The 14,886-nt window shown below is 56.4% G+C and overlaps 1 protein-coding gene across 2 annotated transcripts; it reads right to left on the reverse strand.

The window, feature by feature from the left end:
- Nucleotides 1–1,912: 1,912 nt before the first annotated feature.
- Nucleotides 1,913–7,663, reverse strand: PRAP1 (proline rich acidic protein 1). Of its 2 annotated transcripts, none has more exons than XM_032174432.2 (5): nucleotides 7,609–7,663; nucleotides 4,273–4,339; nucleotides 3,179–3,231; nucleotides 2,494–2,600; nucleotides 1,913–2,360 (listed from the first exon to the last, which is right to left on the reverse strand). In XM_032174432.2, exons 1-5 carry the CDS (start codon nucleotides 7,614–7,616, stop codon nucleotides 2,155–2,157), a joined length of 441 nt encoding a protein of 146 aa, XP_032030323.1. In that variant the 5' UTR covers nucleotides 7,617–7,663; the 3' UTR covers nucleotides 1,913–2,154. The 2 variants fall into 2 exon arrangements, with proteins under 2 accessions (XP_032030323.1, XP_032030313.1); XM_032174422.2 differs by having other exon boundaries at nucleotides 2,467–2,600.
- Nucleotides 7,664–14,886: the final 7,223 nt, after the last annotated feature.

Genomic DNA, 14,886 nt, shown 5'->3' on the forward strand with positions numbered 1-14,886 from the left:
AACCACCAGCCACTGTCCGAACCCTGGGCCTCTCCCCAGGACCCTCCCCCTGCTCCCCAGAACTTGCTGCAGTGACACAGGTACAGGAAGAAGATGGGGCAGGGCTGGAGTTTGAGGGACCAAGGGCAGGAGTGGGGATGACAGGGGCTTCCCCCAGGGCCTGGGGCTGGTGTCCCCAGGGCTCCAAGGGGCAAGTCCCAGGGTCCCAGATCCACATTCTGGACCACAGGAGAACCTTGGGGGTGCAGGCAAGCCCACCCCAGCTGAGATCTGGCTCCAAGTCTGGGGAAGGGACCCTGTCTGGGCTTGGCTGCAGACTTTGGGGTCCTGTCCGCCTGCTGCTCCCAGATGGCAGCCAAGGCCTCCGTGCTCACTAGTGGTCAGCCTTGGCCCCAGGGGCCTCGCACTTGCCTGGCCAATCACTGTCCATCTCTAGACCCGATGGCCGCGTTGTGGCCTGACATCAGCAGTGTACCAGCTGATTGCACACATCCTCGCCCATCCCCAGGCTCAGCCCCACAGATGAGCCTCTGGGGCTAGTGTGTCCTCTCTAGCATTTTATATAAATGAAGCCAGATATGAGCAAACTAAGTAAAATCGAGAAAAAACAAAGTAATGGGCAAAACAAAATAAAATCAAGATCGCTTTCAAAAAAAAAAAAAGCCACAAACAACAGCTTGGGCTGCCTGGGGCCAGACCCTCCTGCAACCCCAGAGATCCAGGGTCTTCTACCTGCCTGGGGCTCAGGGAGTGGGGAAGGAGTTGCCCAAATCTCAGCCCTGAGCGTGTTGATTCCTCAATGCCCTCCCACCCCATGTTCCTATCAGGATGACGGGATGCTGCCAAGGGGGAAACTGACAGCCCATCTCTGGCCCTTTTAGGACAGAACCTCAAAGGCCAGCTCATCCGCAAGCCAGGGTAACAGCTCTTACATTGTGGGATGCCGTGGGGCACCCTTGGGCAGTTACTCTCAGCCGTTGGTGTCCTGGGAGAGCGGGGACTTGCCGGCGGTGCAGGGAGCTCTTCCACAGCTGGGCAAACCCTCGGCCCCCGAGTGGCTGCACGAGGGCTGAGCACGGAAGGATGGAGGGATGGGTGGCCTCTCTCCCTTGCTCCGTTCTGTCTTAGCTGCTGGAGCTGGCAAATGTGTGTGGCTCAGCCCCAGGCTTGGCACCAGGTGCTTCTCTCTCACCATAAGGATGAGACCGCCACGCAGGAACCCCACCCACATTTGCATGTACGCAGGAACCCGGGACACATGCGGTGTGTGAGTGACTGCAGCAGCCTGGACCTGCGCTGCAGCATTGGGCCTGCCTCGCCAGGCAGGGCAGGATGGGCACCCAGAGTGGAAGCTGCACAGAATGTCAGGAGGCAGAAAGGCCATGTCCTGGGCCTGGGTCTACCCCCGCTCACCTGAGACCTGTGCACTTTCCACCTGAGCACATGCACATCCGTCCAGCTGGGCCCTGAGCCCCAGGCACTCGGCCTCCCTCCTCCCCGACCCTGTCTCAGGACCCTGCTGTAGGGAGCCCAGGGTGGGTTCTGTTTCTCGGCTGAGACTGGTCCCAGCCCCTAACTGCTGCCACACCCCTCACCATCCCAGTATTCAAGGAGGCGGCCTGGGGACGGTGCACTGTTCTGGGAGCCAAGCGTCACCTGGGCCTTGTGCAGCCCTTGATTCTCCCAGGCAGGGCAGGGCCGGGCCCCAGTCACCGGTCTTCCAGGGCGTGTGGCCTCCCGCCTGTTTGCAGGGGTTGATTGATTGATTGATTGAGACGGAGTATTGCTCTGTCGCCCAGCCTGGAGTGCAATGGTGCGATGTCAGCTCAATGCAACCTCCGCCTCCCAGGTTCAAGGGATTCTCCTGCCTCAGCCTCCCAAGTAGCTGGGATTACAGGCGCCTGGCACCATACCCGGCTAATTTTTGTATTTTTAGTAGAAACAGGGTTTCACCGTGTTGCCCAGGCTGGTCTGGAACTCCTGATTTCAGGTGATCCGCCTGCCGTGGCCTCCAAAAGTGCTGGGATTACAGACGTGAGCCACCGCTCCCGGCCTGCTGGGGTTTATTTGTCTAGCTGGGGCAGGGTAGGGAGGGTCCTAGTCCCAACAGCCTGGGCCTTGGGGCAGGGCGGGGCAGTGATGGCCCCTGGAGCCCTACTGGGGGTGGTAGATGTGGTCTTGGTCTTCCTCCGGTCCCAGGAGCACCTGGCGATTTGGCGTCACCCACAACTGGGGCCTCTCCTTGCCCTGGTCCTCCTCAGGCGGAGGGTGGTACAGGCTGTCATGGTTGGGCTCGGGACCCTGCTGGGGGCTCAGCACACGGCCCAGGGTGTCCTCGGTCTCCACCCAGGCCTTGGTGCCTAGGGACAAGCAGATGAAGGTGTAGCCTCAGTTTCTCTCCCGAGACCCTTGGTCTGTCCAAGTCAACCCCACGAGTGGACTCTGCTGCTGTGGCCTTGTGCCCACCTGGAAGGATGGGGCCCCTGCCCTCACCTGGTGGCTTCTCCTCGGTGGTCAAGAGCTTCGGCTTCTGGATGGGGAACAGCACCACCAGCTGGTCGTCCTTCTCCGGAGGCTCCACCACACGGGCGCCCCAGGCCCTGCTGGCACAGTTTGGTCGGGTCCACGTGCAGGTGGGGGAGGTGGACAGAGTCCCCCGCAGGAGGGTGCCCACCATCCCAGGGCAGCCACTCCAGCCCCCACCGCCAGCAGCCCCAGGACAAGCCTCTCTCTCAAGAGCCACAGTGATGAGTGGCCCCCAGTGCTCCCAGCCAGGCTTCCACACCACATCCCTGGACCACTGGGTGGGGGGCAGTGGTCAGAGCCTTGGTTGAGCAGCTTCCCAAGGGCAAGGATGTGGGGAAACTTCAGGATCCAAGACTGAGTCGCCCCAGCTGCAGCCACCAGCCATGGAGCACAAGCTGCCCTGGAGGCTGTGGGGAGGCTGAGTAGGGGACGTGCTGGAGCCCCAAGCCCTCCGGCTGTGCTGTCTTCTGCCTGCACGGGGCGCTGTCGACAGATCCCCCATGAGGCTGGAGTGCCCCCTCCTTCCGAAAGCTGCTGGACAGGGCTCCTCTCTGCATCCACCCCGTGCCCTCCAGGTTCAGGAAGGGCCCAGCAGAACAGGCCGTAGCTTCAGGGAATGGGGGTGGTGGGGAGGTGGGGTTGGGGGACTTACTTCTCTGCGTCCTGCTCTGAGGGCCGGTGTTTGACTTGCATCTTGATAGGGACCTGGGGGAGAGTCACAGGTGTGGGCGTGGCCACAGTCCACACGGGTGGAAAACACCTGGGGAGAGGTTGCTCCGAGGCCCACCTGGGGCTGCAGGGGGGCAGCATCAGGGCCAGCTCAGCACAGCTCCAGCGTCTCTAGTGGGCGAGCCACTCTCGGGTGTCGGGATCGCAAGCCAGGAGTGAGGCTGCCGGCCTGTGCCCAGATGACCAGCTGGCCTGGAATTCTGGCCGGGTCTGGGGTGGCACAGGACTGGGACGTAACCTGGCACCATATCCCCGACCTAGCACTCCCCACCCCGGCCGTCAGCGCACTGGCTGGTTTCTTCGGGGACTGGTTGGGGCTGTGTCTGCACCACCCCTTCCTGCCTGGTGCCGAGAGAAGGCGGTCAGCCGCTCTGAGCCCAGCCATCCTCAGTGGGGCAAAGGACAGACAGGAGAGTAAAGCAGGTGGCCCCAGGGGAGGACCAGCACCGTGGGGGGCTGTGCCCATGCTCCTGCGTCTCCAGTCAAGGAAGGCGTGGACCCCTCCTTCCTCCTGATCCATCCCAGGTGTGCAAGACTGTGTGGCCTTGACATGGGCCAGGGAACAGGGCACGTCCCCAGGCATAGTCCCGGCTGAGGACACCACTGTCAGCACAGACAGTGCAGCTGAGCTACTAGCACATGGACTCACCTCTGGCCTTCAAGGCCCAGGCGAGTATCAAGGGGTGTCATCCGGGCCCTCCTCCACCTGGGTCACGTGGGTTCATCTGGACCCACCTCGTCCAGCTGGGACCACGTGGGTGTGGGTGTCATCTGGCCCCACCTCCACCTAGGACCACCTGGGTGTCTTGAGGCCTGGCCATCTGACCCCAGTGAAGGGAAGCCTGCCCCCTCCTCATGCCTGCACAGGCATCAAGAGTCATGAGCGTACCCGTGCCTCTCTCCTAGGCCAGCTTGCGGTTTGAAGCCAGAAGAGGTGCCCTTTGTCTACATCCCCTGCTGTAGGGGCAGAAGGGGACAACTGGAGTTGCTGGCCAGATGGGAGGGGCTCACACCTACCTTGGGTGCTGGGGCTGCACCTGCCTCCCACAGCAGCACAGCCACCAGGCTGGTGACCATGAGGAGCCTGAGGGGGGCCAGAGAGGGAAGTGTGAGGTAGGGGAAGGGGCCGACCCCGGCCATCAGTCCCGCCTCCCCTGAACTCCAGGCAGCACCCGATGGGCAGCTGGGAGGCCTGGGCTGGGCTCCTCCTTGGGAGTGCAGGTAGTTTTACTGGACTCTGCTCACATGGACCAAGACACGCAGGCACAGAGCGGGGAGAAGCCCCAGGCCCACCTGCTTCCAGAGCCCACAGCCCCAGCCCCAGGCTCTGCTCCTCACAGTCTGGGTGGACCCCACTGTAGCAGGCACTGGTGGTGGGCTTGGAAACTCCAGAGGTTCTGCCGTGCCTTTGTACCGCCCTCCACGTGGGGACACACATGAACATACTTGCACACCGGTGTGGGTATGGGTGGGTATGGAGCAGCGGGGGCCCACAGCCCCACACCCACAGAGCCCCGAGGCTGCATACTGCTGCAGGCAGGGCACCTGCTGTGTCCCAGAGCTGCGGGGCCACAGCTGGAGGGCTCGGGGTGAATGGCAGCACCATTAGGCAGGCAGGCAGAGTGTCAGGTCAGTCTGGACACGGGACGTGTGTGTTTGTGTACGTGGTGGGGGGTGTGCATATGTTGTCTGTGCACGTGTGTTTTGTGGGTGTGGACCATGTGCATGTGGTGTGCATGGTGGGTGTGCATGTATGCTATGGGTGGTGTGTTCGGGTGTGTGTGCACTGTGTGCTTGAGTGTGTGTGGTGGATGTGTATGTTGTGCGTGGTGTGGAGTGTGTGGGTTTGGGGGTGAGTGTGCTGTGTATGTTATGTGTGTTTGTGTGTGTGGTGGATGTGTGCATATGTGTATGTGTGTGCATGTGTGGAGTGTGCTTGGGCTTGGGGGTGTGTGGGATGCGTATGTTGTGTGTGGCGTGGAGCATGAGGGTTTAGGGGTGTGTGTTTGCTGTGCACATGCATGTTTGTGTGTATGCATGTGTGTGTGTTGGATGTGTATGTTGTGTGTTGTGTGGAGTGTGAGGGTTTGGGGGTGGGTGTGTGCTGTGTGCATGCGTGTGTGTGTGCATGTGTGTGTTGGATGGGTATGTTGTGTGTTGGGTGGAGTGTGAGGGTTTGGGGGTGGGTGTGCGCTGTGTGCATGTGTGTTTGTGTGTGTGCATGTGTGTATGCATGTGTTTGTGTTGGATGCACGTGTATGTTTTCTGTTGTGTAGAATGTGAGGGTTTGGGGATGGATGTGTGCTGTGTGCATGCGTGTGTGTGCATGTGTGTGCGTGTGTGTGTGTGCGTGTATGTGTTGGATGCATATTATGTTGTGGGGTGGAGCGTGAGGGTTTGGGGGTGGGTGTGTGCTTTGTGCATGTGTGTGTGTGTGCGCGCGCGTGTGTGTGCATGTGTTTGTGTTGGATGCGTGTGTATGTTTTGTGTTGTGTGGCATGTGAGGGTTTGGGGTGGGTGTGTGCTGTGTGCATGTGTGCGTGTGCATGTGTGTATGTGTTGGATGTGTACGTATGTTGTGTGTGGGGTGGAGCGTAAGGGTTTGGGGGTGGGTGTGTGCTGTGTGCATGCATGTGTGTGTGTGGTGTAGAGTGTGAGGGTTGGGGAGGGTGTGTGTGTGCCGTGCGTGTGTGGTGTGGTGCAGACTTGTCTCTTCAGGGCTCTATGGGGGAGGCTTCCATCTGTCAGGGTGGGGTGGTCTTGGGGTGGGGCAGGGCTCTGGGTCTGCACAGGGCTCAGCAGGGCTGCGGTGAAGGGTGTGTGGGGCCGGGCACGGTGGTTCACACCCATAATCCCAGCACTTTAGGAGGCCGAGGCGGGCAGATCACCTGAGGTCAGGAGTTTGAGACCAGCCTGGCCAACATGGCAAAACTCCGTCTCTACTAAAAATATGAAACTGCCTGGGCGCGGTGACTCACTCCTGTAATCCCAGCACTTTGGGAGGCCGAGGCAACGGATCACTTGAGGTTGGGCATTCAAAACCAGCCTGGCCAATATGGTGAAACCTTGTCTCTACTAAAAAGACGAAAAAAAAATTAGCCAGGGGTGGTGGCAGGTGCCTGTAATCCCAGCTACTTGGGAGGCTGAGGCAGGAGAATCACTTGAACCTGGGAGGTGGAGGTTGCAGTGAGCCAAGATGGCGCCATTGCAGTCACTCCAGCCTGGGCAACAGAGCGAGACACTGTCTCAAAAAACAAAACAAAACAAAACAAAAACTTAGCTGGGGGTGGTGGCACACGCCCAGAATCACAGCTACTCCTGCTGAGGCAGAAGAATCTGTGTCTGGGACGCCCTACGGCCTGGATTGCAGGTTCCACAGGGACCTTTGCCCTTTTCTGGGTGGCTCAGCCACAGTGGGAGGTCAAAGGGGAGGGGGGATGCCCTGGACAGCCCGGGGGCCTGGTCTGGTTCGGGGGCCCTGCTTCTCCTCAGGACCCCCAGCTGGTTCTGATGCTGGGCAGGGGCTCTTGTCTGGGCACTGGACCCCACTCCCGCTGCCGTGCCGCCTGGGCCACATCCCCTGGAGCCCACCCCCCATGACACACAGCCTGGGGGCCCGGGATTCGGGCCACAGTAGCCCCTAGAACAGTGTCGGTGGTGACTGCCAAGCAGCCTGGCTGTGGGATCCCCGTGGGTCCCCTCTCCAGGCAAACGGCTCTGGGCACCAAAGGGTCCCCAAGCCACCCAGAGGCCACCTCTCTACAAGGGAGAAACACCAGGAGAGGAGGGGCAGGGAGGGCCCTGGCTTAGAGGAGGGGGAAGAGGAGGAGGGCACCTCCACAGGAAGGGGGAGGGGGTCCCCCACACAAGGAGGGGGAAGACGGACACCACCACAGAAGGAAGGCAGCCTCTGATTCCAGGGTCCAGCGGGAGCCTGGGTGCTTCCCTGAGCTCCAAATCACAGCTCCCAGGGTGACACCACCTCAGGGCACCCTCTGGCTCCTGCGCCCCAGCCCCTCCCCGCCCCCAGCCCCCTTCCTTTTGGGCAGTCACAGGCCTGCTGGTTTCAGCCTGGCAGCTCCCCCTTCCTTGTTCTGGGTGGGGGTTCCCGGGTGATTCTCCACCAGGCCAGGAGAACCAAGGGGCAAGGCACTGCCTCGTGCACGCGGGGCCACAGAGGAGGTGGAGCCTGGTGGCAGACTCCAGACCCTCAGAGGGCCCCTCCTTCTCCCTCCCACCCGCACGCTCCCCTGAACCAGGCCCCCTGGAGTGCAGCACAGCTGGGCCCCGTCTGGCTAAGGGCCAGGCCTCCAGGTTTGGGTGGGGACTGGGGCCCAGGGATGGTGGCATTACCTCCTCATGTCTGGGGTCCGCGTCTCTGTGGAGAGAGTGCTCGGGGAGCTGCAGTGGCTGATCCCAGTATCTGGCACCCGGCCTAGCTCCTCCTGCCCAGGCCCAGGCCACTTGGGGCTTTATTGCTGCCGCTTGGGGTGTGTCAGGACAGAGGTCGGGGCCAGGGGTCCCACCCTGGGTAGCTCAGGTGACTGGCTCTGCAGCCACCCAGCCCACTCAGGCCTGGATCTGAGCGGGGACACCCAGCTGCCCCCTCAGGCCCTGCCACACCTGACTGAGGAAGAAATTTGCCTTTAAAAACCTGCTCGTTAGCCAGGCACGGTGGCTCACACCTGTAATCCCAGCACTTTGGGAGGCTGAGGCAGGTGGATCGCCTGAAGTCAGGAGATTGAGACCAGCCTAGCCAACATGGTGAAACTCCATCTCTACTAAAAATAAAAAAAATTAACTGGGCGTGGTGGTGGGGCTCCTGTAATCCCAGCTACTCAGGAGGCTGAGGCAGGAGAATTGCTTGAACCTGGGAGGCAGAGGTTGCAGTGAGCCGAGATTGCGCCACTGCAGTCCAGCCTGGGCAACAAAGAGCGAAACTCCGTCCAAAAACAAAACAAAACAAAACAAAACAACACAACACCACCAGAAAACCTGCTTGTAATGAAGGCAGAACCACGCTCACAGCCAAGGCAACTTGGAAGGGTGTCGTGGGCTGTCCCCAGCTCAGCTGAAGCACTTCCTTCCTCAGGTGGGCGTGACAAATCCCCCATCCAGCCCCACCCCACCTGCCTGTCACATCCGCCCCTGCCCACCACCTGCGGCAGCGCGGGACCAGCTCAGCTCCACCACCGTGGAACCCTCACCCCCAACCCCACCACCTTCCCCACCCCTGCCAGGCGCTCCCCCCGTCCTTCCTTACTGGGCACACCAGCCTGAGGAGTCTTGCACGCTGTGTGGCCAGGACCGGCTCCATGGGGCCCAGTACCCTGATTGCCTTTTTTATTTTTTTATTTTTTTTTGAGACAGAGTCTCTCTGTGTCACCCAGGCTGGAGTGCAGTGGCGCGATCTCGGCTCACTGCAACCTCTGCCTCCCGGGTTCAAGTGATTCTTCCGCCTCAGCCTCCTGAGTAGCTGGGACTACAGGTGTGCACCACCATGCCCGGCTAATTTTTGTATTTTTAATAGAGACGAGGTTTTGCCATGTTGCCCAGGCTGGTCTCGAACTCCTGACCTAAGTGATCCGCCCGCCTCAGGCTCCCAAAGTGCTGGGATTACAGGCATGAGCCACCGCGCCTGGCCCTGACCACCTTCTTTAGCCGTCTCTGGCACACCCTGTAAAACAAAAACACAATTCCGATCTCTGCCTGACCCCACCCGACTGATGGACCCTCCCTAGGCCCAGGGCATTCCACCGTTAACCTGAAAACTAGTTCAGGCCATAATGGGAAGTGGGGGTCAGACAGGCCTCATTGTACCCACCTCCTTTTGGGATTCAGGCAAAACTGACCAGCATTAACATTAAAACAGACACCTTCAGACTGATGGAACAGACTCTTTAAGTCTGATAAGAAATAATCCCTTTCATTGATTCTATCTGCATAAACTTGGTCTCCACAGCACCTTATCTTAACCCTGACTTTCCCTTCTATTTATTCTAGGTCTTTAGACAATAACTTAACTCTTTTGACCAATTGTCAATTGGAAAATTACTGAATCCGCCAATGACCTGGATACCCGCCGCCTTTCTGGACCAAACCCATGTGCATCTCCCACATACTGAGTGATGTCTCCTGTCCCGAACATGTATCAAACCAGCTGCACCCCAACCCCCTCGGGCCACACACGTTCTCGGGGTCTCCTGGGATGCGTCATGGGCCTTCCGTCACTCCTATTTGGCTCAGAATCACTCTCCAAGTATTTTACAGGTTTTCACTCTTTTCCTCGACAACCCCCAGGGGCAGCTACTGTTGGGGGCTCTGAGCCCGCCGGCCTGCAGGGTAAAGTTCCCCCCAGGGCTGCACATTCAGACACAAGTGGAGGCTGTGCTTCCAAGGGGGTGGAGTGAGGGCCCTCAAGAAAGGCCAGCTCAGGAATTTCCAACGTGACCCACAGCGTCTGAGCTACTGAGGAGGGGTCACCCGAAGAAGCCGCTGGGCTTGGGTGAGAACAGATGTTCCTGTGGCCTCCTGAAACCACCTTCGCGAAAACCGTGATCCTGAACCTGACCTAACCGCCTGCACCTTCTTCTAACCTCCAGCCTGTCTTCGTTCATTCCTGGGTGTAGGTCGCACCAACTTTGGGAGGATCTTAGTTTATAGTTTAATGTTGAAACAAAGATGAAAACAGCCCCTTCCTGAAAAAACCCCCTTCTTGCCGGGGGACCAGACTCCCTTTGCAAAACTAACAAATCAGCCACAAGATTAGAAATTATGGTTTAGGAAACTTCTAGTGGCTTGAGGTGTCGGCGGGAGCGGCCGGGTGGCGGGAGGAACCATTACGGGAACTGAAGTTGCCGATTAAGCCTGACCAAGATGCCAACCTCCCAAAAGCACCCAGACTTCAGGGCAGAGCCCACGGGGGAAAAGCCAGTGGGGAGCCTGACCAGGATTGGTGAAGTCCTGGGCAAGAAGCTGGAGGAAAGGGGCCTCGATAAGGCTTGTGTTGTCCTTGGCCAGTTTCTGGTGCTGAGGAAAGACGAGGGCCTGTTCCAGGAATGGCCGAAGGGCTCATGCTGCCAACGCCAAGCAGTGGCGGGACTTCGATGCCTTCGAGAGCGTGCGACGCCTTCTTGTGATGCTCTCCGGGAAGCTCTCAATCCCCAGCCCTCATCCAGAGTTTGCAGCCGAGTCAGGACTCCTCCCCGGTCCTCTACAAAGGAGAAGATTGCTGTTGTCGTATTCACCTCTGACGTACTGCGGGTCTTTTGGGAGTTTTCTCCCCTTATGGAATGAGACCACCACTTCTCCTGTTGTCCTTCCCAGCTTCTCCCCAACCTCCCCTTTTCCCTAGCTTATAAGACAGGAGAAAATGGAGAAAGCAAAAAGTTGAAAAGAAACAGAAGTAAGATAAATAGCCAGACGACCTTGGCGCCACCACCTGGCCCTGGTGGTTAAAATAATAATAATATTAACCCCTGACCAAAACTACTGGTGTTATCTGTAAATTCCAGGCATTGTATGAGAAAGCACTGAAAAACTTTTTGTTCTGTTAACTGATGTACGTAGCCCCCAGTCACGTTCCTCACGCTTACTTGATCTATCATGACCCTTTCACGTGGGCGCCTTAGAGTTGTAAGCCCTTAAAAGGGCCAGGAATCTCGGCTCTTAAGATGCGAGTCTGCCAACGCTCCCAGCCGAATAAAAACCTCTTCCTTCTTTAATCCGGTGTCTGAGGAGTTTTGTCTGTGACTCATCCTGCTACACCCTATTAACCATTTCAGCTTTTTTGGACTCTCACTCTTGCATGCCTCCCCCTTCCTTTTTCACTTGCCAGTTCCCTGGTGACAGTTACCAGCTTTCCTGAATGGATTCCTGCCCCGTCCCTCACCCCCACCCTCACTTTCAGTCCATTTGATACTATTTGGCTCCTTTTTTGGCAGAAGAGTCACTGTCCTTGTAAAGTTTTTTAGATCAAGAAAGTCACTGGCTTTCATGAAAAATAAAAATAAAAAGGAGTCAGGCAGCTGGAGGCCACAAGATTCTAAGCCTCCCCAATTATTCTTAAGGAAAACATCACCATTGTAAACCCTAAGATGGGTGCTGGAGACATTTTTCGGACCCTGAACTTGGTGGAACAGCTGGTGCCACCCAGATCCATGAACTGGCTCACCTGGTCTTGTGGCCCCCACTCCGGAAGCGACTCAGCGCAAGAGAACAGATTCAACTCCCTGTGGTTTAATCTGCAACCCAACCGATCAGCACTCCCTGCTTCCCAACCCCTACCCACCAAATTATCCTTTAAAATTTGAGTAGTAATAAAGATCCAGCCTCCCGTTCAGCCGGCTCTGCGTGAATTAAACTTTCTCTGTTGCAATTTCTCTCTGTCTTGATAAATCAGCTCTCTCTGGGCAGCAAGCAGAATGAGGCTGTTGGGCAGTTACCCTCCCACCCACCCCTCAGTGGCCGAGTGGCTCCATGGAGGAGGCAGCAGAAGGCCAGTAGCTCAGGGAACTGGGGTCCCCAAGGGGATTCTGAGCAGTGATTGGCAGGCCAGCCCGAGCTGAATGGGGACATCAGGTCTGGAGTGAGAAAGGGTTCCCACGCAGTCCCAGCCGACCTCCCCATCCCTCTGGCCCAGCACAAGTCTGTGCACTCACACTGAGGAGATGGGAGACACCCGGGAGGAAGTCAAGGTCGGGCGCCTTAAAAACTGCATCCACACAGAGCGTGGCCCCCGGCCCACCCTCGAGGCACCAGCACAGTGGGTCCCGCAGCCTGAGGTCTGTGAGCGCAGCCCCCAACCACACAGTCCGGCGTGACTCAAGGAAGATAGGGTTAAAAACCTGGGCGGAGACACCAGGCCACGTGCTACAGGGGAAACGAAGTCCACAGATTTCAACAAAACAGCAACAACAGCCCTTGGAGAATATATCAGAACCCAAAATGTTTGCAATATATTATCTAAAACATCTAGTCTTTAGTACAACGAGACGAGGTCCCCAGGCTGGTCTTGAACTCCTGGGCTCAAGCAATCCTCCCACTCAGGCCTCCCAAAGTGCTGGGACCACAGGCGTGAGCCACTGTGACTAGCCTGTTGTATATTTTAAATTAATAAAAAGAGTGGAATTAGAATGTTAGCACAAAGAAATTATACATTCTTGGGGTTATGGATACCCCAATTATCCTGGTTTGATCATGACACACGGCATCCATGTACCCCATGGATATATATACCTATTATGTACCCATAATAATTAAAACTTTTTAAAAATTAAAAATAAAGGGCTGGGTGCAGAGGCTCACGCCTGTAATTCCAGCACTTTGGGAAGCCGAGGCGGGTGGATCACTCGAGGTCAGGAGTTCGAGACCAGCCTGGCCAACATAGTGAAACCCTGTCTCTACTAAAAATACAAAAATTAGCCGGGTGTGGTGGCAGGTGCCTATAGTCCCAGCTACTAGGGAGGCTGAGGCAGGAGGATCGCTTGAACCCGGGAGGCAGAGGTTGCAGTGAGATGAGACTATGCCACTGCACTCCAGCCTGGTTGACAGAGTGAAACTCCATCTCAAAAAAAAAAAAACAACTAAAAGAAAGAAAGAAAGAAAGAAAGAAAGAAAGAAAGAAAGAAAGAAAGAAAGAAAGAAAGAAAGAAAGAAAGGAAAGGACTTACACCCAGAATATAAAAAGAGCTCTTACAACTAAACAATAAAAAGACAAACAACCCAACTGAAAAATATTCAAAACATTTGCACAGACATTTCACCATAGATGATTTACAAATGGCAACTCCACCCTGAGAAGATGCTCAGCACCGCTTGTCACTAGGGCGACGTGGACTCAAGCCACAGCTACACTCCTATAGGACGGCGTTATGGGCTGTGTCCCCCCTAAATTCATACTTTGATGTCCTAACCCCTCAGAATGTGATGATATTGGGAGATGGGTTTTTAAAGATGTAAGTACAACGTTATTAGGGGGGACCCTAATTCAACAGGACTGGTGTCCTTATAAGAAGAGATTAAGACACACAGATACGCCAAAGGGGAGACCACGTAAGGACACAGGGAAGTGTGGCCACCCACAAACCCAGGGAGCAGCCTCAGGAGGAGCCAACCCTGCCGACAGCTCCATCTCAGACTTCAGCCTCCATCGCTGTGAGAACACGAATTTCCATTGTTGAAGCCGCCCAGTGTCTGGCAATTTGTTATGGCAGCCTCAGCTAAGACAGACGGCATAAAAAAGACAAAATCAAGGATCAGGAGTTGGTTGCTGGGCACGGTGGCTCATGCCTGTCATCCCAGCACTTTAGGAGGCCGAGGCAGGTAGATCATGAAGTCAAGAGACTGAGACCATCCTGGCCAACATGGTGAAACCCCATCTTTACTAAAAACACAAAAATTAGCCAGGCATGGTTGCACGAGCCTATAGTCCCAGCTACTTGGGTGCCTGAGGCAGCAGAATCGTTTGAACCCGGGAGGTGGAGGTTGCAGTGAGCCAAGATCGCGCCACTGCACTCCAGCCTGGCGACAGAGGGAGACTCTGTCTCAAAAATAAATAAATAAATAAAAATCAAGAATTGGTGAGGATGTGGAGAAACCGGAACCCTCCCACACTGCTGGTGGGAATGTAACATGGTGTGGCCACTTTGTTTTTTTTTTTTTTTTTATGGAGACGGACTCTTCTGCCGACGCCGAGGCTGGAGTGCAGTGGCGCAATCTCGGCTCACTGCAAGCTCCGCCTCCCAGGTTCACGCCATTCTCCTGCCTCAGCCTCTCCGAGTAGCTGGGACTACAGGCACCCGCCACCATGCCCGGCTAGTTTTTTTTGTATTTTTAGTAGAGATGGGGTTTCACCATGGTCTCGATCTCCTGACCTTGTGATCCGCCCACCTCGGCCTCCCAGAGTGCTGGGATTACAAGCGTGAGCCACTGCGCCTGGCCTGGTGCGGCCACTTTGGAAAAACACATTTTAGCATTTTCTTTAAAAGTTATATGTCAACTTCCCATCAAATTTGGCAATTCCACCTTCAGTATCTACCCAAGAGAAATAAAAGCACGTGTCCACCAAGATTGGAATAAGAATGTTCACCACGACATTATAAGCAGCTGACAAACTGGAAACAGTTCATATGGATGAATGGATGAAACCTAGAGAATCCATGGGTTAACAGCAGTAATGGCCGGGCGCAGTGGCTCACGTGTGTAATCACAGCACTTTGGGAGGCCAAGGCAGGCGGATCACCTGAGGTCAGGAGTTTGAGACCAGCCTGGTCAACATGGTGAAAACCTGTCTCTACTAAAAATACAAAAATTAGCCAGGCGTGATGGCACATGCCTATAATCTCAGCTACTCAGGAGGCTGAGGCAGGAGAATCACTTGAACTCTGGAGGCAGAGGTTGCGGTGAGCCGAGAACATGCCATTGCACTCCAGCCTGCTCAACAAGAGCAAAACTCCTCTTAGAAAAAACAAAACAAAACAGGCCGGGCGCAGTGGCTCACGCCTGTAATCCCAGCACTTTGGGAGGCCGAGGCAGGTGGATCACGAGGTCAGGAGATCGAGACCACGGTGAAACCCCATCTCTAGGCCGGGCGCGGTGGCTCACGCTTGTAATCCCAGCACTTTGGGAGGC

Source organism: Hylobates moloch, unplaced genomic scaffold (genome assembly GCF_009828535.3).
Source record: "Hylobates moloch isolate HMO894 unplaced genomic scaffold, HMol_V3 SCAFFOLD_3, whole genome shotgun sequence".
Classification (NCBI taxonomy): domain Eukaryota; kingdom Metazoa; phylum Chordata; class Mammalia; order Primates; family Hylobatidae; genus Hylobates; species Hylobates moloch.